This window comes from Cucurbita moschata, unplaced genomic scaffold, assembly GCF_002738365.1.
Source record: "Cucurbita moschata cultivar Rifu unplaced genomic scaffold, Cmos_1.0 Cmo_Scf00001, whole genome shotgun sequence".
In the NCBI taxonomy this organism is placed as follows: domain Eukaryota; kingdom Viridiplantae; phylum Streptophyta; class Magnoliopsida; order Cucurbitales; family Cucurbitaceae; genus Cucurbita; species Cucurbita moschata.
The window spans coordinates 1,959,113-1,981,780 of NW_019268517.1; the positions used below are offsets into that span (position 1 = coordinate 1,959,113).

General features: G+C 35.7%; 3 protein-coding genes across 13 annotated transcripts; 1 reads left to right on the forward strand and 2 right to left on the reverse strand.

The window, feature by feature from the left end:
- Positions 1 to 1,401: 1,401 nt before the first annotated feature.
- Positions 1,402 to 10,120, reverse strand: LOC111451815. 9 transcript variants are annotated; one of them, XM_023092394.1, is made up of 20 exons: positions 9,952 to 10,120; positions 8,788 to 9,004; positions 7,864 to 7,945; positions 7,704 to 7,761; positions 7,544 to 7,629; positions 7,349 to 7,453; positions 6,856 to 6,966; positions 6,415 to 6,456; positions 5,605 to 5,775; positions 5,370 to 5,509; positions 4,756 to 4,853; positions 4,551 to 4,657; positions 4,414 to 4,456; positions 3,771 to 3,862; positions 3,622 to 3,670; positions 3,133 to 3,203; positions 2,795 to 2,911; positions 2,598 to 2,683; positions 2,323 to 2,368; positions 1,402 to 1,594 (listed from the first exon to the last, which is right to left on the reverse strand). In XM_023092394.1, exons 2-20 carry the CDS (start codon positions 8,862 to 8,864, stop codon positions 1,559 to 1,561), a joined length of 1,617 nt encoding a protein of 538 aa, XP_022948162.1. In that variant the 5' UTR covers positions 8,865 to 9,004; positions 9,952 to 10,120; the 3' UTR covers positions 1,402 to 1,558. The 9 variants fall into 9 exon arrangements, with proteins under 9 accessions (XP_022948162.1, XP_022948194.1, XP_022948179.1 ...); XM_023092426.1 differs by having other exon boundaries at positions 7,570 to 7,629; positions 8,788 to 9,009; XM_023092411.1 differs by having other exon boundaries at positions 1,402 to 1,591; positions 8,788 to 9,009.
- A 1,528-nt stretch (positions 10,121 to 11,648) lies between these two features.
- On the forward strand, positions 11,649 to 15,841 carry LOC111446370 (metacaspase-1-like). Its single transcript, XM_023085167.1, has 6 exons — positions 11,649 to 11,850; positions 12,083 to 12,465; positions 14,057 to 14,387; positions 15,054 to 15,174; positions 15,263 to 15,475; positions 15,642 to 15,841. Exons 2-6 carry the CDS (start codon positions 12,099 to 12,101, stop codon positions 15,699 to 15,701), a joined length of 1,092 nt encoding a protein of 363 aa, XP_022940935.1. The 5' UTR covers positions 11,649 to 11,850; positions 12,083 to 12,098; the 3' UTR covers positions 15,702 to 15,841.
- A 380-nt stretch (positions 15,842 to 16,221) lies between these two features.
- LOC111446342 (eukaryotic translation initiation factor 4G-like) lies at positions 16,222 to 22,242 on the reverse strand. Of its 3 annotated transcripts, XM_023085142.1 has the most exons (10): positions 22,046 to 22,242; positions 21,679 to 21,917; positions 21,353 to 21,480; positions 20,829 to 20,935; positions 20,744 to 20,798; positions 20,565 to 20,626; positions 20,377 to 20,430; positions 17,428 to 20,027; positions 17,083 to 17,277; positions 16,222 to 16,762 (listed from the first exon to the last, which is right to left on the reverse strand). In XM_023085142.1, exons 2-10 carry the CDS (start codon positions 21,834 to 21,836, stop codon positions 16,432 to 16,434), a joined length of 3,690 nt encoding a protein of 1,229 aa, XP_022940910.1. In that variant the 5' UTR covers positions 21,837 to 21,917; positions 22,046 to 22,242; the 3' UTR covers positions 16,222 to 16,431. The 3 variants fall into 3 exon arrangements, with proteins under 3 accessions (XP_022940910.1, XP_022940901.1, XP_022940893.1); XM_023085133.1 differs by having other exon boundaries at positions 20,744 to 20,935; positions 22,050 to 22,242; XM_023085125.1 differs by having other exon boundaries at positions 20,744 to 20,935.
- Between the last annotated feature and the right edge of the window lie 426 nt (positions 22,243 to 22,668).

Genomic DNA, 22,668 nt, shown 5'->3' on the forward strand with positions numbered 1-22,668 from the left:
CATTTGTTTTGTTTGATATGACGAATAATAATAATATTTGGGTGAGATCTCATGTCGGATGGAGAGGAAAACGAAATATTTTTTTTATAGGAGTTTGGAAATTTCTCCATAACAAATGCACTTTAAAACCGTGAAGACAATATGTAATGGATCAAAAAGAGCAATATTTGCTAGTAGTCAGCTTGAGTTGTTACAAACGGTATCAAAGTAGACTGGGTGAGTTGTGGAAACTTATTCCTAACAAACACATTTTAAAGCCGTGAGACTGAGGCGATACGTAAGCAGACAATATCTGCTAGCAACGAGTTTGGATGGCAGTTACAAATTTCGATCGAAAAATTATAATTACAACACTAAATGTGTTTTAAAGTATAAACAAATTTGAAAAAAAAAATCCATTTTAATTATTATAGTATATTCTTTAGTTACTACATTTTAATTAATTAAAATATAAAAATACATTCTAATAGTCGTTCATATTTCATTCCATTTCCAAATATTAGTAAACAACACCAATTAATTATGATTATCGTTCCAATTAACTCAAAGTAAATACCCTAAAAAAGAATTTACCCTTATTACAATTGATTTAATTTTTACTACCGTTAGAACCTTTTCATTATGGTTTAATAAATAAATCTTTTAAATATTACTGGTAAACTGATAATTTATCATTTGAATTGACTAATAAATATCGAGTTTGAAAACTCAGAAACCGAAAATAAAAGTAAGCAATACTCAAAGGCAAATTGTAACAACCATACATTTTTTTTTTAATCTCAATAAGTCAAAGTCCTATATATATAATGATGACACAAACAGAGGCATTGTCCTAGGCAGACGTACGATTGGCTGTGGACATATATTCCGAAACATAAAGATGATGGTTCTTTCGAACTCCATATACCTTGAAACACAAAGATGATAGCTCTAAGCACCATATATCCTAAAACACAAAGAAGATGGCTCTATCGAGAGGGCTTGTCTTGTGACGAAAGGTTTGACACAAACCTACGACATAAATTATTTCGAGACTTTTCCTTCCGTAATCAAACTCAAAAGAATTCCATACAAGTCATTCTGTCAGTTGCAGCTAACAGATCTTGATCACTACACCAACTCGATGTAAAAATGACCGTTCTTCATGGAAAATAGAGTGAACGGGGACCACCCAAAACCAAGGGGTACTAACTAAGAGTCTCAATCAAGAAATACAAAGTCAAAAAAGGGATCATTCCATGGGCCTATAATTTATCAATAATGTTTGTACAGTAAAAAAGACAGTTCTTTTCACTCCTTCCACTTACAATTACACCAAAATAAGGTTGAAGGCTTCGTCATGAATGTGAGCAAGAAACTAACAGGGAAGAGACTATATATGCATTTGTGTCTATAAAAGAGTAAGAGCAAAAAGAGCAGCAAGAGCAAACCTTTATGATTTATTTGATTTATTGGTAAAAACTATGATGGATCGACTCCCGAATTCAATTACATCTCGTTTGCGTAATGAATGAATGATGAGTATCGACCCAATACTTGAACGACGAATGAGTTCGGTCTATGATTTTCCTTTCCTTCTATCGTCCATTGCCTGCTTGAAGAATATATGAGATTCAGTCTAAAAGCTTGAAGAATATATGATGAGTATCGACACAAAAATTTGTTCTCTATATTTCCTACAGCTTGTTGTTCCCACAGACATTGTTTTTCTAAAGCCCCAGAAGTTATTTAATCATTCAAAATCTCGGGTTTAACGCCTTTTTACAAGTTGGTCGATTACAGTTCTTGAAAAAGTATTTGAAAACAAAAGCAGAAAACTCTTTAGACAAGAACTGTGTGAAAGAACACAAAGTCTCCCAACATCCACAAGAGGAGGCTTTAGGGAGGCTTATCACCCAAGCTCCATGATTTGAGCCTTTGGGCAGATTCCTTAATCAAAGAAAACTTTTGTGGTCTCCTAGAACTAATGTTAGAGCGTGTTTAGTCTCTTGCAAGTTAATCAAATTGGGTAACGGCACAGATTAGAAGGAAAAAAAAAAAAAAGAGGAGAGATGCATGCAGCATGCTACTCAAACTCGGCCTTGATTTACATAGAGAGTAAATATGTAATGGCTCAAGCCCACCGCTAGTAGATATTGTCCTCTTTGGGTTTCCCTTTCGGGCTTCCCCTCAAGGTTTTTTAAAATGCGTCCGCTAGGGAGAGATTTCCACACTCTTATAAAGAATACTTCGTTCTCCTCTCCAACCGATGTGGGATCTTAAGCATCGTTAATGGTGTCCACATATTGATCCTTATCTAGTAGATTTTGGTCGAGAGAATACCTTGCTTTGGAACATTCTCAAGGTCAACACAAGTGTATCCCGCATCCTACAAGAAAAATCAGCACTATAGTAGACTGTAACTATTTAAGAAACATGCAATTCTGAAACTCAAGACAAGTATATAGCTCAGTTCTTGTTGATTATAGATGATTTTAAAGAGATAAACAGGTCATGATATAAATAAGCCTAAGTTTTATGGTTAATCTTAGAACATTGGACCAACCAGGGATGCTTCACAGAATACAAATGAATCTCTAAGTGAATGGAAACATTACCTAACATCATACGCATTAAAGGGAAGAGATGATCCATCAGAACACGTCAAAACAAATTGTGTTGACATCCCAGGGGGAATTTTCAACTGCATCCACAAATATATAGTAAAGAAACAAAATAAAACTTTGGTATATATGAAAATATAATTGAAACTTGTTGGCGCCCTCATCGGTAACTAATGTTAATAAGGACATACCGATAACTCCCTTGAATATTTCTCAGCAATTACAACCGCATCTGTGTTTCCCATCTTAATTTGGTAACCAGACCTCCTCAAAGAAATAGACGCTGGTTCCCAATTCTCAGATAAAACCTCATAAAACCACCAAAATGTCAATAACTAGCTACAAATTTTCCAAAAAATGGAAAACAGCTAACGGAGGACAATAATTTCACAACGTATTTTAGTTCAGGGCTCAATCTGACAAAATGATAAATTTGAAGTTAAACTTGACTCACTTTAACTTGTATAGGACTAAGAAACAAGTACAACCCCAACGAGTGAATTTTTCTAGAAGATTTACTTATACGTACCAGCAATAGAACAGAAAATGTGGCTTGACTCTTTGAGAGATATGTGTCAATCTCCAGTTGCATGTCTGGATCTATAATGGAACTAATTAGAAAGCTCGAGGAGTATATAAAAAATAGCTGAAATATAACAATGTTAGTCAACTAATAAATCAAAATAAATTACACAAGATAACGTGATACTTGAACAACTTTTGTTACTGAAAGTCGAGGCTTCGAAGGAAGAAAACAACTATGTATCATGAAGTACATGATTTTTCTGCCTACCAAGATGTTTTTCCAACCTTTTCATCGCATTCTGGTGTTGGAGGTACAGATAAACACACTATTGTAAAAGAGGCAATCACATAGAAAAGATGTCATTAAGCAATTTAAAAACTAGGATTTTGCTATAGCACGCAAGTCAAGAGAAGCAATTAATTAGCTACTTTGAAAAGATACATAAAGAGTTGCAACTTAAGAGTGATGTTCTTAAAATTTTAATCAACTTACCACATTTTATTTTTTTCTGATCATTAGCAAAAAGCTTTACCAGCTCCCCCTGATAATTGGAAAAGAATTTAGAATACAAAACCGGAAGGCCTTCTAAATTTCATTTTCTAAACCCGATGGTACAATTCAAAGCGTTTTTGGTTGAAAACCTGATGGCCTTTGTCATCCATTGGTATGCACTCAACAGCAATTAGTTTATCAACATCATCAGCTGCAACAACATATTCTGGATTTGTGGCTCCTAAATCAAAAAACCATTCAAAGATTAGAAGTTATTATAACAATCTAGTAGCAACTAGTAACAATGCATGCTGACAAAAGTGAAAGTAATGCGAGTGTCACTGAAAAGGACAGAAAACTAGAGTGCTTATCTGGAATTATGTGATTCAACTGTGTTTAAGGTTTTTTGTCCAATAGGAACAAGATGCGTTTCCGTTTTCCATAAAGTAAAGCCATTTGCTGAAATAGTAGAATATGTAAATTTTATTTGCTCAAATTACACAGTACTTACAACCTTACTTCAACATGATCTGTTCTGTATAGGTTATAAAATTGCATCATGAAAAAATTTTACAAGGTAGATGAAGCAATTTTTTATCATTGTTTTTCTTTTCTTTTGTGGCGCCTTCTCCTCCTCATAATTTATTGTATATTTTTCAGTTTCAATAATAAAGTTTTCTTTGACCCCAAAGCAAAAAAAAAAAAGAAAGAAAGAAAAAAAAAGAAGAAAAAAGAATGAAGTGTAAGAATGTCATCTAAAGAATCCTACAAAGCTGAACTCATTTCCATTACCTTCAATATACTGCCTTGTGCCATCCTCAAGATGCCAAACCCACTGACACAGAAATTTGTATCATCTATATATGAACATTCCACATGTATCCCCAAATCTATATTGGTCATCATTTAAATGATATCTGAGCAGTCACCTGAAATATACAGAGAGAAGTCCCTCGCGTAGGATATCCACATGCAAGAAGTGTGCTCCCTGGTGTAGCCTCACCAATTATTTGAAAATTCTCGATGCTAGGTCCCTCTGAATTAAAACTTCATGTGAGTGCTCATGTCTTAGTAAAGTACTGGTTATGTGCAATTGTGCTTTGATTGTCTTCTAAAACAAATAAAAAAACTCACCAATCGTTACAGGGTGGTTATATCTCTCATCAGGTGTATAACGTTGGAGTTCCACAGCTTCATCATCAACCGGAGGGGTAAAATCACCAGGCACTTCCCTAAGATAGTATGTTTTTGTAGTTGAGAGAAATAGAGAAATCCCATAAGGAAATGTTGGAACCATCTTTTTTATACAGCGTTGCACTTTGCATCATACTTTTATGCTACAACTAAATTCAAGTTGAAATGTAATGAAGGTTTGGAACAACAGGCTTTCAGTTGAAACCCAACAACATTAAATTAAGATTAGTACCTGAATTTCAATTTATATTATGAAAAATAAACTCCAAAAACTTGAAAAAGATTTTTAAACGTTCTTAGGAGAATAACCTAAAAATAATTATTGAATGAAGTTATATGTGCATATATAATTTTATTCTTATAGAAAGAACATTTTTTAAATTATAAATAGTTTAGGTTGGTTCAATTCAGTCCATACTAATTTAAGGTGAATCCACAAATCAACCCCAGCCCATGGAATTATTGTTTATTTTGACCGATCCAAGTTGGATTTTTTGAACACCACTAGTCTTGTTCTAACTTAAGGCATCCATAACAGATTTAGAATGCTATACCTTCCAGTATAGAATAAAGGGTCTGGAGAAATGTCATTGACAGGTTGATGCACTTCAGGTCTCTGACTGAAGTCTGCTGATTTTGGAATATTAGTTTGTACCCTACTAGATATAAACACATCTTCAGTTGCTCTCAAATGCTGCATGCAAAAGGGATGAGAATTAAATGAGTAGCAAGCTTTGTAGAAGCAAAGGAAACAAACATAGTAGTTAAGGATGTTACATGCAGCACTACCTCTGCTTGGGGAGGAAGTTGGTATTTTGAAGTCCCCATATCTGTATTCTCTCTCTTTTGATATTGATATCCACTTTCAAATAACTTAAAATCAGCATTCTCTCTCTCTTTATATTGAAATCCACTCTCAAAATGATTTTCAACAAGAGATGTTCGTTCTCCAATTTTTTCCTGTGATGAAAAGAAGCACAATCTTTATTACAATAATTTATCAATTTCAACTGACAGTTATTATAAGAAAGATAATGGCAATGCTAAAAAAAATGGAAATTAAAACAGTTGATGGAATTGCATGTCTTGATTTCTAAAAAATTGGTCTAGTTAAGCATTTATATAGTTGGTTGCCATTTTTTCTGAGTTATCGTAGCGAAAATAGGACATTTGACAAAGTTGAATGTCTAGCTTTACAACAAAGGTCCAATAAAACGTTAATGTAATTGGATGATAGTTCACAATATGTCATTTTATTTCGTCAAGGACCCTCAAAAAAGGTAAGTTTCCACGAGAAAAAAAAAAAAAGTGGGCCAAGAAGAGTAATGAAATTTTGTCATGTCAAACATTTCCCTCCCAAGCCATTTTCTTATCATTAAACATTATATTGTTCCTCTGCCCATAAGACATAAAACTGCCATCATAACATTATAGAGAAAAGATTAACATTCTATGGAGAAGAAATAACTGAAGCAGTAATGAAAAGGAATGGCAAGTAGATGGAGTAGCAATTACATATTACAAAATATTTTACTATCTTGGTTGAGGAACTTATAAGTTCGCAGAAAAAACAACAAATTTTAATAATAGCCAGCTTACATGTGAAGTTCTGATCTTCTGCTGCAACTGATCATGAAGTAGCTGTTAAAGATTTGAGGAAAAATAAAAAAGCTAAGCAAAATGAAAATAAAGGAAGAAACTATTGCAAGAAATAAAAAGGAAAATATTTTCTTGAGAAGTAAATATAAAAAAAGTTGTAACATATTGCACAAACTAACCAATCAAATTGGTCAATGAGCAAACTCAGACACCAAAAGAAAGACTATTTTTTACTAGGGTGCATTCTTTTATTATAGGTCCAAAGACAGATTTGCCACTGAGTCGATACGGATTTCATGTATTCCGCTTCAAGGTTTTTACCAAATTTATTTCCAGGATTCATTTGGAATGAGGATAGCAAGCATATCAGCAAGAAAGTTGGATTTATTCGACATCGCAGATGTGTGAGTCAGTCTCAAACTTCAAACGTAGAGAATTTACCTTCACACTGTTGGATAGAACAGAGGCATTTATGACACGAGGCCAAATACCATATTTTGCCAAAAGCCCAAGCAATGATGACATGTAGTGATATCTCTCATCATCCACAGCCTGTTAAAGAAGAGATCGAAACCATTCAGCATTGTTAACGTAAGCAGATTTAACTTTCTACATCAACTTTTTTTTAGCTTCAGATCATTGTCTAAACAATTTTTTCATTTCTCCCCTAACTGATGAATACCAAATAGAAGCTTTTTCTTTTTTTTCTTTTCCTTTTCTTTTCAGGTAATCTCTATGAGTTTTTGGCTTGGGTTGATACTTTCATATCTTCCCTCGTTTTGGTCAATGAATTGTTTCTTGTCTAGGGTTTCATTTTATCATCATACGCCCATAAATATACAGGTTACCAGAGTTGAGTGACCGATTACAATAAGTACAAAGTCCCATAAAGGGTATCAAATGGAAGTTACTTGGGAAAAAAACTAAAACGTACCTTCAATTCATTAGTCAATTTTAAGTTCACTTCAAGATCCCCCTTTCTGTATCCCAACTCATTGTAGGCAGAAGTAAGGGCTTCGGTTTGCTTCTCATCAATTGCCTGTTACAAAATGAAAAAAAGATATGTTATCTGAATCAAAATGTAAAGAAACGACAGCATGAGGAGAAAACTGAAAACAGTAGGCCGTACAACTATATCCAAGAACAAAGACGAACCATTCTTATGTCTGAAAATTTCCTCTCCAGTGCACATTTCTCCTTCAACAGTTGCAATTCCTTTCACCACAGAGATTTTTTGTGTAAGGTATAGCGATATCACATGAACCCGGAGTCATCTAAGCAATTTATACCTTCAAACAAGCAACTGCAATTTGTTGACGAAGAAGCTGAATCTCCCCTTCCTGTGCTCTAACCCGTGACAACAGTTCCTATGTACAACTTTAAAAACTATAAGATGTTGTAGACAGCTTAAATTCAGAACCCGAGAAATTTGTACACAGAAGGCCATACCTCAGCTTCTTGGTCTGGATGAGTACTGTCATTTACAACTCCTTTCAGATCATTTGAACCAAGAGATCTTTCAAAGGTTTGCCTGCAAAAATAATTGTATTAGTTTCGTAATAACCACAAGTTATAAAATAAATAAATAAATAAACTCAGCACAGTCGCCAGAAAACGCGAGAATTCCGGAAAATTGTGAGATCTCACATCGATTGGGGAGGAGAACGGAACACCCTTTATAAGGGTGTGAAAACCTTTCCCTAGCAGACACGTTTTAAAAATCTTGAGGGGAATCCTGAAACAGAAAGCCCAAAGAGGACAATATCTGCTAACGGTGGGCTTAGGCTGTTACAAATGGCATCAGAGCTAGACGGGCGATATGTCAGCGAAGAGGCTTAGCCCCGAAGGGGAGTGGACACAGGTGGTGTGTCAGCAAGGACTCTAGGCCCTGAAGGGGATGGATTGGGGGGTCCCACATCGATTGAAGAAGGGAACAAGTGCTAGCGAGGACGTTGAGCCTCGAAGGGGGGTGGATTGTGAGATCCCACATCGGTTGGGGAAGAGAACAAAATACTCTTTATAAGGGTGTGGAAACCTCTCCCTAGCAGACGCGTTTTATAAACTTAGAGGGGAATCCTGAAACGGAAAGCCCAAACATGACAATATCTGCTAGCAGAGGGCTTGGACTATTACAAGTTTAATCCTTACTAGAGAATGATGATGATGGTATAGACTGGGAGCTGCTATTTAACCCATTAACCAAACTAATTTCTCTGATGACCCCTCCTTAAATAATCTGTAGAGAGTGGGTTAAGACAACTAAAAATAACAAGCTAAAACCTATCCAGAACTAAACCACAATATTATTCTCATTGATTTTTGTAGTGAGCAAAAAATCTGCAAACCTACTATGAAAATAATTCGAGTTATCACCTTTTCTTTAGATGGGATCTTGCAGCATGAACCTTGTTATCATTATGCCCTTGCAAAGAGCTATGGGTAGTCGACATCAGATCGGAAGTTCAAGTTCTTTACTTTGACAACTTCTGATTGCATCAGCACAAACATTATCCATCACTTCAGAATCTTGCACTCTACATCATTTGTCCATACACCGTAGACAGCAACTTTGCACGCTTTATTCACACAACTTTCCTTCATAAGATGTATGATTACCATGCATCAAATTATAGTAACTGATGCCACACCAAAATTATAGAGCATATGTGAAAGGGCGAAACCTATCTAGAGAAATGAATGAATTTAGAAACTTCTAAAATGTGAGGAAAAACCAAAATCCAGAACACGGGAAACGGCTGGTACCTATACCCCAGTCGAAGAAAGTTCGAACAACACTTCACTAATTACTCCTCACCATTTCTAATCTCTTCTCATGAAGAAATATCGTCCATATGAATCTAATGAAATACTTGTGGAATAAGTTCTAATAATAAATCTACAGAAAAATTCTGTGCATTTTGATGAATCGACAACCATATGATAAATGAGATTGACAAATGAATGAGATACTCATAAGGTTGAACATAATTAGCAAGAGGAATGAACAAGACAATTACAATTACAATTACAAGCAGGGATTGAAATGGCAAACACCTGCTAAATTTTAAAACAACTCCGAATAAAAACTCAAATGACAGATTCAAATTAGCAACCGGATAGCAAAAGATCAGAAAGCAAATCAAAGTTATACGTCCTTCTCTCCTAATCTCCTAACCCCGCTAGCTCATAAGTTATAACCAATCCAACCAGAAAAAACTATGGCGGCAAAAGCTGCAAATGGATAAACAAAGCTCATATCGGATGCATCTTCACATAACTAAAAACAAACAAACCATCTGTATTTTCATCAAGGTGCTGATTCGAATCCTAAAATTGGCTTCAAATCAAAATCCAAAACTAAAAAACAAAGGACGACAGAAAATCTTCCCCGTCACATCAAGAAACATCAACTCAAACAAAAACTTGAACAAATCTAACAAAAAAATGTCCATATTCGTAACATGGATTGATTGATGAGACATTAATTAACAGAAAAACGAAAAGCAAATGAAGTACGCAAATGATGTTAAACAATACCGAAAAGATGTCGCGCTGGAATTCTTTGGGAGATGCGAGCGAGAAATATTGACAAATCGAGCTGCTTAAAGAGCCAAAAACAGTATGAATGGCGAAAGAAGAGAGGTGTGGAAGTCAAATGAGTGATGGATTAGTTAAGGAGAATGAAGACGAAGCTGATGAATTGCACCACGTATGATCTGCAATTTTTTCGTTTTTTTTTTCCTTCATATGTTAAAAAAATGGAAAATTTAGTATTAAAAATTATAATTTAATTTCTATAATTTTAAAAAATTCTCAATTTAGATTCGATATTTTAAATTATAAATAGTAAAAATTTATAATTTTTAAAATTAATAAAAATATCTTTATAAACTTTTAAAATTTTAAATAATACATTAAAATATATATATATATAAAGTTTAATAAACGGTCAGTGGACAAGCTAACATTAAAAAATTTAGAGATAATCTATGAGAAGTAGACAAACAAAGTAAAATTTGTTAATTGCATTTTTAAAAATTAATAAAAATTATGTAATGACATTTTTATTTATTTTTATTAAGTTAAACTATATTAATTAATTTTTTAGTTAAAATAATATTTAAAAAATAAGAACGTATTTATACTTTTTAAAGTTTATAAATATTTTTATTATTAACTCTTCTTCCATTAAAGATGGTTGTTGTTGTTTAATTAATTTCAATAAAATTTAATTTCGATTATTTTTAAATTTTTTTTTCAATATATTTACTAAAATCAGAAAGAAAAAAACATATTCTAAAATATAATGAAAACCAAATTACATTTCTAAAATAATATTTTAAAAATTATAGTTTGGTGACAGATTCAAAGTCAAAGTCAAAGTCAAGTCTCATTAACTTATATATATATATTTTCTATTAAAGTTGAAAAAATTATTTTATTGTCCTTTATATTATTTATTTTGGTATTCCTTTTTTTCTTATGATTAAATTTATATTTTTTTTTTAAAAATGATTATGATAATAATCAATAAATTCTAAGTAATGTTGTTAGTTGCAAAGTTAGGTACATGTAACTGCTCCTAGCAGATATTGTATTTTTTTGACTTTTCAGGCTTCCCTTCAAAACTTTAAAACACGTATGCTAGAGAAAGGTTTTCACACGAATATAAAAAATGTTTATTCTCTTTCCCAACTAATGTGAGACATCACAGTACATTTATACATTTACCATGAAAAAAATTGAATTTTTTTTAAATATATATTATCAATTAATACAGAAGTTTAAATTATTTATCTTAATTAAATTAATAGATATATAATTTAATAATATTATATATATTAAAAAAAACTATCATATAATTTATATTATTATTATATATATATATTTTGAAGGTTAAAAGACGATAGTGCTCTTTAAAAAAGTTTATGGGTATTTTTAAATCCAACTGTTCGAGTATTTTTTTTTAATTTTTAATTTAAACAAATTGATAACAATTTATATTAAAAAAATAACTATAGAAATATTTTTTATTTTTTAAAAAAGTTATTATTGAAAAATTTAAAATATGAAATACAGTCTTTTTTATCATAAAAAAATTAAAGAATTTTTTGTCCAATCTTCCTTTTTCCCGGCAAATTCTATTCCAAATTCTTTAAATTAAAAAATAAAAACAAAATTTTAAAATAATAATAATAATAATAATGGTAATGGAGCAGGACGCCGGCGGCCCCATTCGCCATTTCCCATGTTGGGAGAATCAAAATGCAAAATGCTGAAGAAATCATCTCGTACTAATTTCTATCAATTTGTTAGCTCCCTCTTGAATTTGGGCTCTCTCCATTTTTTTCCTCTCAGGTTTGTTTCTGCCGCATGAATCGCTGAAGAAATCTTCTGATACTGATCTCTACAGCTTCGGGACGACGAAATCAAAGCAGTAAGGAGTGTAGTTCTTGAAATTGAAATTTTTTCGTAGCTGCATTAAGGGAAGTTTGATGAAGAGCGATTATATTTGAATTCAAGATAGTCGACAAATTATCGTTATACATATTCCATAATCTGTAGTTTATTCTTTAATCGATCTTATTTGAAGATCCTGTTCTGTTGCAGTTATTTGTAAATTTTATTTTTATTTTCCTTTTCCCTAAATTTGGAATTCGTTTGATTGGATTTGAAATCCGGCGATGTACTATCCGCAACCGCCGCCGATGCTGGTGAACTGCTCCAGTTGCCGGACTCCTCTCCAGCTCCCGCCGGGAGCTTCGTCGATTCGCTGCGCTATATGCAGGGCGGTGACGCAGGTCATGGACCCACGCTCCGTCCCTCCACCGTCGTCTTATCAAGCGCCTCCGCCGGCACCGTCGCCTTATAACCACGCGCCGCCGGGACCTCCTGCCCATCCGCATGGCCGTAAAAGGGCTGTGATCTGTGGGATCTCTTATAGGTACTCGAGACATGAGCTCAAGGGTTGCCTCAACGACGCTAAGTGTATGCGTTATCTTTTGATCAATAAATTCCGTTTTCCAGAAGATTCTATCCTCATGCTTACAGGTATTTTTGCCCAACTCTCTCTTAATCTCTGTAGTTCATCATGAGATATACAGTGTATTGCATGTTGATCTTCAACGTTTTAATTTTTATGGAATACTAGAACTGTCTTGTTCTTGGTACTTCTGATGGGTTCGTTCTGATAGGAAATGTTCGAATGGGAACTTTTGTTTGCATGTATTGGGAAGAATTAGGAGCCCCAAAGGGCGGCGCATTGGCTGGGGTTCCCTGTTTTAGGCTCGCAGTCTTTGAGTTACTCAAACCTAGAGGTCACGTTTTTAATCTTAGGTTGAGCTTAATAAAGAACAACTTTGATGTCCCCAAAGATGGGCTATGGGGTGGGTGTGGTCTTAATTGAAAGAAAGAATATTGGGAAGAATCAGAGATTTCATTTTCACTTGTGTGTTTGGACCTCTCTACGGTCATGTTGTTGAATGCTGAGGTATAATTTCTATCTTCTTAGCCTTGCACCGTTTATTGAGTAGACAAACAAAAAACACATTATAGTGAGCAGATTTATAAGTTGAAAATGTTGAGGATGGTTGGGAGAGAGTTCCACGTTGGTTAATTTAGGGAATGATCATTGGGAGGGAGTCCTTCAAGTGTCGAACAAAGGGTGTACTTTGTTCGAAGACTCTAGAGAAGGGGTTGAGGCTGTTCGAGGGCTCCATAAGCCTCGGGGGAGGCTCTATAGTGTAGTTTGTTCGAGGGGAGAATTGTTGAGAATTGTTGGGAGGGAGTCTCACATTAGCTAGTTTAGGGAATTATCGTGATTTTATAAATAAGGAATACATCTCCATTGGTATGAGCCCTTTTGGGGAAACCAAAAGCAAAACCATGAGAGTTTATGCTCAAAGTGGACAATATTATACTATTGTGGTGGTCGTGATTCCTAACTGAAAATGGTAATATTGTGCTTTTGGGAGGAAATATCGTGGGTCGACCCTCAAAACTTAGCAGCATCATACGTGTTAAATTCCATGTTTATTGAGAGTATGTCAATTGTTAGTCTGAATGGTTGCATAAGAGGGGAACTTTGTAACTACTGGTATGTGACAAGAACTGCCTGTGTGCACCTTGGAGAGTGCTATTGTCCATTTATGATATGCCCCTGATACTGTTATGATGCTTATTTGTAAATGGGGTAGGAGACTAACTGCCAAGTAGTTTGAAGAATTTTGGGGCCTCTGTAACTGATCTCGCATGAGAGAGCGACATCGGAAGTATTCGGTTGGAGAGGGAAACGAAACATTTCTTATAAAGGTGTGAAAACCTCTTTTTAGCATATACTTTTTAAAACCATGAGGCCGACGACAATACGTAACGAGCTAAAATAAACAATATCTGTTAGTGGTGAGTTTGGGCTGATACATTTCATGTCCTAGATATTTACAACATGACGTATCACCATGTCGGTGTCATGTTGTATTCTTGTCTCGTATCTGTGTATCCGTGCTTGTTAGGGACAAATCAGATTTATCCAGTTTTCTATTCATATTGGAAGATTCTCTTTCATGCCATTCCAATGTTTATGATCTTTGTATGATAGCATATCTCTAGTTTACTTACGTTCATTCTGGAAAATTATATGCAGAAGAAGAAACTGACCCCTACAGAATTCCCTACAAAAACAACATTAGAATGGCATTGTATTGGCTAGTTCAAGGTTGTCAACCAGGTGACTCCTTGGTTTTCCATTATTCTGGTCACGGATCTCGCCAAAGGAACTATAATGGCGATGAAGTTGATGGATATGATGAAACACTTTGCCCTTTGGACTTTGAAACTCAGGGAATGATCATTGATGATGAAATTAATACGGCAATTGTTAGACCTCTTCCTCAAGGTGTAAAGCTTCATGCATTCATAGATGCTTGCCATAGTGGAACCGTACTAGATTTGTCATTTCTATGCAGAATGAGCAGGTTGGTATTGCATAATTATGTTTATGCTTTTTAGCTGAAAGTAATATGAGACGTCGATGTTGCTCTCATGGAAGTTTCGAGCATATCGATAGTCATAACTATTCAAAAGGTCTAGATATGATAGAAAATAGTAGCAAATGTTGTTATCATTTCTATGCAGAATGAGCAGGTTGGCATTGCATAAATATGCTTATGCTTTTTAGCTGAAAGTAATATGAGACGTCGATGTTGCTCTCACCGAAGGTTTGAGCATATCGATAGTCATAACCGTTCAAAAGGTCTAGATATGATAGAAAATAGTAGCAAATGTTATCATTTCTATGCAGAATGAGCAGGTTGGTATTGCATATGTATGTTAACGCTTTTTAGTTGAAAGTGATATGAGACGTCGATGTTGCTCTCACCGAAGGTTTGAGCATATCGATAATCATAACTATCCAAAAGATCTAGATATGATGGAAAATAGTAGCAAATGTTGTTATCATTTCTATGCAGAAAGAGCAGGTTAGTATTGCATAAATATGTTAACGCTTTTTAGTTGAAAGTAATATGAGACGTCGATGTTGCTCTCACCCAAGGTTCGAGCATATCGATAGTCAAATAGCAGCAAATGTTGTTACTCCTGGATTCAGCTTTTCATTTATTGTTTTTCCCCTTTGTTCATAGGAGTGGACAATACAAATGGGAGGACCATCGCCCGCGATCTGGAGTATGGAAAGGAACGAGTGGTGGAGAAGTTGTATCTTTCAGTGGCTGTGATGATAACCAGACCTCTGCTGATACATCTGTAAGTCACACTACATTTCATAATCCACAATTCTTTTGATCCCAATCGCGTTGCTTTAATGTCAAGCTAATTACTTGAACTGGCACAGGCTCTGTCAAAGATAACATCAACAGGTGCCATGACTTTCTGCTTCATCCAAGCGATCGAGCTCGGACATGGAGCTACATATGGGAGCATACTGAACTCGATGCGAAATGCTATAAAAAATGCAGGAGTCGGTGGCGACATTGGTGGCGGTATTGTGACGTCGCTGGTCACCATGCTTTTGACTGGTGGGAGTGCCATAGGTGGGCTCGGACAGGTACTTCAGTTTTCATGGTAGATCATCTGGTTCTGTAAGAGTTCCATGTTTGAGGTTGCATGAATGCATACAATCTAACCAAACACCATAATAGTATGTTGTTATTAAGCAGTTTAGTTCAAATCTCATTTGAGTTGAATTGCTTCTAATCGTTGGGTATTTGCAGGAGCCACAATTAACTGCGTGTCAACCGTTCGATGTTTATACGAAACCTTTCTCTCTGTGATTTCCTTTCAACCGTTCGATGTCTATACGAAACCTTTCTCTCTGTAATTTCCTTTTCCTTGATTGACTTACAAGAGGATGGTTGAAGGTTACATTTGGAGGGCTATGTCGGCCTATTTTCTCTATTTAATATATGGTCGTAAATAAGGCAATTCAATCGATCACTCGAGAAGCCCTCGATGAACTGCCTATAGTTTGATATATACTCTCATAAAAAAAAAAAAACAGATTTGAAAGTAGGGCTATTATGAGGAAGAATCGTAATTCTTGAAACCTTGCGTGGCATCTCCCAATCTACCATGGATTGCTCAAGAATGCGTGATTTGATAATAAGTTGTCGATCAAACAATCTTTATAAAAAATTTACTTTTATTAAGTACTTATTAGACGTCAAATTAAAAAAAAATTGAACTTATTTAACATTTAAAAATTCAAAAAACTTATCAACATAAAATTTAAAAGTACATAATAAATATAAACACGAAAATTTAGAAACTAAATTTGTGTAAGAGACTAATACATGAAGAACACAAAACTGTTGCTACTATTGTAAAAAAAAAAATGTGAAAAATGAGAATGGATGACAAAATTCCCATGAGCTTACTATAGCCAAGTAACTAACTATAACCTAAAATCACAACATTTTGAAAGAAGAAAAAGAAAGAAAGAAGCTAAAATCACAAATTAATGAATTCCTTCTTATCTTGATTTCACGAAGTCCTCTGTGCAAACTAAATAAATTTCTCTAATTTTGTTGGTTTGATTGGGTATGAAGGCCGAAAACTTTCCAATTGTAGATTAGAACTTTGAAGAATTTCATTCAAAAAAATCTGACCTTTCTCCAATTGAACTGCATCCAGCACGTTTCCAAGAACATCAGCTGCAAGCCCAACTTCCAAAAGACTTCCAGCCTCCTCTCCACCTTCCTGTATAAACTTCCCAATTTCTTTCAATGGAATCAAGTCTTCCCAGATCATGTTTGCCAGTAATCGTCCCATAAATTCTGGAGCTTTTGGGGCGTCGTTGACCGCATCCTCTAGAGTGGCAAGAACAAGTTGGATTCTGGTAAAATGATGCACGAGAATAAATAATCGTGTTCGAGAAAGTTGCGAGGAAGAAAAGCACGTTAAAAAATGTTTTTGGTCCCTAAACTTTAATATGTAGCAATTTGGTCTCTGTCGAACAAAATATTGTTAAGGTTTAATGAGATTTCTTATACATCCAGATCGATAAATTGATTAGAGACTACATATGCTTACAAACTATAAAGAATATGTAACAAAATTTGATGATTTCGATGATTTTCTATGGTAGAAATATAATTATTTCTTTTAAGGAATGAATGTACCATCCATAAGAGTATAAAGATTCAGAATATTTACCCTTCGACAAGTTGGCGTTGAGTCAATGTACCATCCTGTGATTTGGTGAGGCTAACAAGAAGCTTAGCTAAAAGGTCCCTTTCTTTGTTTTCTCTCTCAAATGAGTCTGTGACCCAAAGAGAAATCATGGATGAGTGAAATCCAGGCGAATTCAAGTCCTTGATGCACAGAGTAACTTCTTTCTCATCCCGAGCACTGAAAGCAAAATTGATTTACTTTTTACTCAGAACAACCAGAAAATTAAACAACAATAAACAGTATAACATATGTTTGGATGGATATTCGTGATTCAAGAAACTTTCCATGCAAATTGGATCAAGAACTTGAAACAATATGAGATAGTACCTGTAATATTCCCTAATCGCTGCTATGGACTTGTATCGTAGACGTTCTTTGGACATAACTTCAGAATGACCGTTTGGTGTCGAAGCTGGCTGTTCACATTTGATTGACTGAGAGCTTCCGAGGCTGCTATCAATGTTTGCCAATTGCTTATATCCATTGGCAATACCAGGTTCCTGTGACAAATTTCTTGAAGGGGTGTCTCCTTTGGAGATGGAACTTAAAGCAGCTGTCATTCTGTGTGTGTTATTATCAGTCGGTAATGGAGTGGATGAAACGGATCGTGGCCCTTTAATGGACATTCCTCTAGCTAAATGACCCTGGGGACCCAAAGTCATAGCATCATCACTAATAAGTCTTCGGGGCAATGGACTTGGGAATGCCTTGGCCTCAAAACGAGTGTCTTGAATGCTTGAACCACAAACCGGGGGTGTCGAACCATGAAAACCACCAGCCTGAGCATTAGGAGAAGGCAATAGTGCAGACGCTCTAGAGCCAAAATCCATGGATGTTCCTCTCAATGATGCATTGATTCTAGGACCACGGCCTAATCTACTCGTTTGAGCTTGACGTTCTTGAACGGCATCTCGGTGCACTTCATTAATTTTTTTAGGCCCTTCAACTTTTCTCCTAAGTTGCCATTTATTCTTTCTCAAATCAATTGTATCCTTCAACAAGAATCTAACCCTGGATGACAGCTTCATGTTGTTAGATAATTTAGTGATCATCTCAAAATATGCATCCATGTGCTCCTTAGCTTTGGGGTGATCTATCATATCTCCTATGGTGCTCATCAATTTGCACAGTGCTTCAATATCTTCCTCATCAGGATTTTGATATTGACCCAACAATTGCCTGATGCATACATGCATGATTTTCTCTGTTATCATCTTCTTTTTGTAAAGCTCTCCAATTAATCTGATGTTGCCTAGCATTCTTCTGCGGGCCTTTATTCTCTTCTCCTCTTGTTCCTCCGCAGGCTGTTTCATCTCACTGACTTTGTTGACTTCATCATTTTCTTCCTGCTCTCTCTCAAATTCCTCCTGGCACTTGTTTAAAAGCAACCTCTTAAAGGTAATCTTCTGATTATCATCGCTGAAATCGGGTAACTCATCAGCGAGATGAAGACAAAAATCGGCGTACATTTCACAGAAAGTAGGCTCCATCAAAGCTTTGTCAAAGATCTGATTGATGACGCCAATTAGTGTCTTAGAACTATCAATATTAACAGCTTTCACTTGTTCAAATAGTTTTTCAAAATTTTGTGGAGTTAGCTTGTTTAGTATAGCCTTCAGCTGCCTTTGTTTGGTCTCTTCCTCGTCAGCCACTTTACCCACTTCATACTTCTTCTCGGCTCTGTGCATCATCTGTAATGGTGTTGGAGGAGAAACTAAACCTTTCAGATGAAAATTAGTATCTCTTTGCCACCTATCAGCATTGGAATCATTTCTCTGAATCTTTCCCTGAGAGCCAATGTGTGCCCTCGGATTCTTTAAAGCGCCATTGATAGTCCATTGCGTAGGTCGACCGCTATCCAGGTGTGAATCCCGCCCTGAAGCAAATAGTCTGTCATCAACAATAGCATGATGGTCTAGTCGAGCCCCTCCACTTGGCTTATCCATTATTTCAAGATTAGCAAATGTCTTACTGTTAACAGAGCGAGAACCGTGGTTAATACTCATTAAAGCCTTCGTGTTGGGAGTGGTTTCGAATCCATCAGGAAGGTCAGCGAACTGCTCTGCAAATTTTAAGAGGAAATCTCTGGAGTACTTTTTGGCCATATCTCCACCCCCACCCTCGTGGTGCAGTGCTACTTTTCCTTTTGCCTTGTCTTTAGAGCCCTCATCTTTCAATTTAACAGTAGAAACATCAACTGCATCTTCCCAATCATCTAGCTCGAGTTTACCCTCAACGTTCTTCTTGGTCAAGACAGCCTCATCCTTAATGGAACCAGCAGACTCCTGTTTCATATTTAAGCTCCCATTGGAACTTTCTGCAGACATGACAATCTCTTTCTTCTCTTCAGCATCTGCCTTACGAAGAATTTCCTTTCTCTTCTTCTTCCCTCTTTTAGACCTGTTCTTCGTCTTATTTGTATCCGTAACAGGTTTATCCTCAACAACCGGTATAAAGTTAGGATCACACTGAAAACCTGTGTGCTCTAATCTATCTCCTTCATGCTTCATCTCTGGGAGTTCAGACGTTTGAACAGGAGCAGACTGCAGATCAGCTCGGCGCATTTCAGTATTTTTGTCACCATCGCTTTGACAAGATGATGCACTAATAAGTGAAGTCTTATTTCCATGAGTTATGGAGTTAGAAAGAACGTTATTGTCCTTTGAACTGTCAACTTCTGCATGAGAACTAACAGGTTCATCCCATTTCTCCAGTGTTTTTGAGTCTGAATCGCAATTACTAACTTCTGCATAAGAACTTGCACGTTCAACACTAAAATCTGCACGGGAAACTTCATTTGAAGTAGACGAGCCTCCTCTCTCGGCAGCATTTGATTCTGAAGTTCGTATGGGCTTTCCAATATTAGGACTTTTTGCTATTGGTTGCACAGACCCTGGAGGTACAGATTTAAACAAATGGTGTTGTGCCTGCAGATAAAAACAACTGATAAGAATCAAACGAATCCAGTCGGCAAGAAAGACAAACAAGAACCGTGAGTATAGATTAATAGAATCCATAGATCACATGAACAACTGAGCATGAGAAAAAAATGCTAAAATCTAGAGCTTAGGCCAAGCATACTGAAAAACCATCCAAATGATGTAGAGATGACAATGGTGCATGGCAACAGTTGAAAAGAGTTTCTATACTGATGAAAAATTTATGGAAGCCAGAACCAAAATCACAAAAGAATATAGTCAACGAGTGCCAGAGCTACTGGGGTTACCAGTAACACACATATATAAACCAAGACAGTAGCATTCAACGCATTCTAACCTGGTTCGGTATCAGTTCTTCCGGATTTGAAGGAGCTGAGCTAGTCCTAGGAATCTGAAATACCAGAGCCCCAATCCTCATATCAGATATAATCATATAACTTATCGACTACCAGGAATTACATTTACAGATATAGTAATGATATCATCAGCATTACTAAATAATCATGGAAAGGATGGCATGCATACCTGAAAACCAGGACTTAAGGATCCAAATTGAAGTGAAAATGTTTTATGCTCTTCTCCCCAGTCTAGAACACGAAAGAAAACTGCGGTTAGCATCATCGAACCAACTAAAATAAATGTCATCGAGCACCACGACATGCCAAAACACTTATCCGTCGTAAATTTAAACATAATTATCTTACCTTTAACAGGGGTTGAGGAAGCATTGGTGTAGGAAGTTTTTGAGGTGGGTTTAGAAGTTGCATTATTTTGAACAATCCCGCTCTTGGATTCTGAAAATGCATTAGAAGCTTTTGAGGTCGTTTGAGAAGTTGCATTTTTTCTAACAATCGCGCTCTGGGATTCAGTCAATTTTGCTGGATTGGACGCTGAACCTGCAAGCAATGCATTAAACTCATATATTGCAAAATCATTACACAAAAATGAACAAGAAATGTTAAAAAAAGCCTTAACAAAAATAAAATCAGAAGGAAACAGAAACAATATTGGAAATACAGCGTTCACATTGTAATATAAATCAAATGCTGATGACATGATATTACTCTCAGAGAACACAACTCTCCACAATGGTATGATATTATCCACTTTGAGCCTAAGCTCTCGTGGCTTTGCTTTGGGCTTCTCCAGAAGGCTTCATCCCAATGGTGAGAGTATTCCTTGATTATAAACCCATGATCATTTCCTAGATTAACCGGGTTGGACTTTCATCATCCAACAATTACTACATAAAAAGCGATTGAACAGCTTCCTTATGAACGATAAACGGATTTTTTTTACTAAAGATCTCGTACCATTCTGTTGCGGATGAACATGAGAACCGTTTTGTCCTCCGCGAGGGGCAGTAGAAACGGTAGAATTTATAGACGATACTCCAGCCCTAGATTTCCGTGCATGTTGTGCGTCGTTAGACTGCTTAAAACTAAAACAAATCGGGACGGGGAAAAAGAAGAAACAAATGAATTAATACTAAGAACAATGTAGAAAATCAAACAATTCCTCGAAACCTACCGGTAGCGATCAAACCACAGAATTCATATAATATTTCTTAATAAAATTTAAAAAAGAAAGCAAAAACACAAAGCCGTTCATAATCATAACAACATCGCAACGTAATTACCTATGGTTAGAGACGATCGGCGGCGCACACTTGCCGGAATCACCCGACTTAGAATGAAGTCCGCTAGAGTTTCTCTGCTGATTCAAGCTCGATGATCGCACAGATTTCTTAAATTGAGACTCCTCATTCATATCACGCCTTGATTGATTGAAAGACATCTATACCAATCCCTTACTTCCCAATGTATATATATAATTTCAAGAATTCTCTACAGAAATCACCTCCGGCTTTTCTTTCCCCTACAATCAATCACACACAACCAAAACCATCAGGAACTTCATACAAAGTTCCAAACAACCGCCATGCATCAAAGAAAATGCAACAACCAAGGAATGAGAAATGCATACAACGCGAACGAAGAACTTACGCACGGAAAAGAGACGGCGAAGAATCTTCCAGAATCCGAAGTGACAGTGAATGTGAAGAGCAGAGAATTTTTCCGAGAGAATTTAGGTGACAGAGAAGCGCCAGTCTGTTGGGCAACAATGGAGGATTCTAGAGAGAGAAGGACAGGTAGAGTGAGAAAGACGGCTACAAAATTAAGGAGGGAAAAGGGGCGTTAAAGGCAAAACAGGGTCAGATTTTTCCAGGTAATTCAAAGCGGATTTTCAATTAAATAATATATTATTAATATTTAAGCTAATAATTATCTTTTTTTTAAAGATATTTTAATCTATATAATTTCAAATTTATCTATAAATTAATTAAGACAGTATATTTATAACCTAAATTGTTAAATTTTTATTAGGATTAAATTGTTATAATTTTAAAGTGAAATTACAATCAAGTCCTTACATATCAAAACTAGGCAAACAAATAATAAAAATACCATAAAAATAATAAAAAAATATGTGAAGTTCGTGAAATATAGATGTCCACGTGGCGGGACGGAGACGGGAAACCTTCCCCATCTCCATCCCCGCTCCTTTTTCATTCCCCGTGAAATTCCACATTTATTTTTACAAGGATTAGGGCGTGAATGGGGATCAG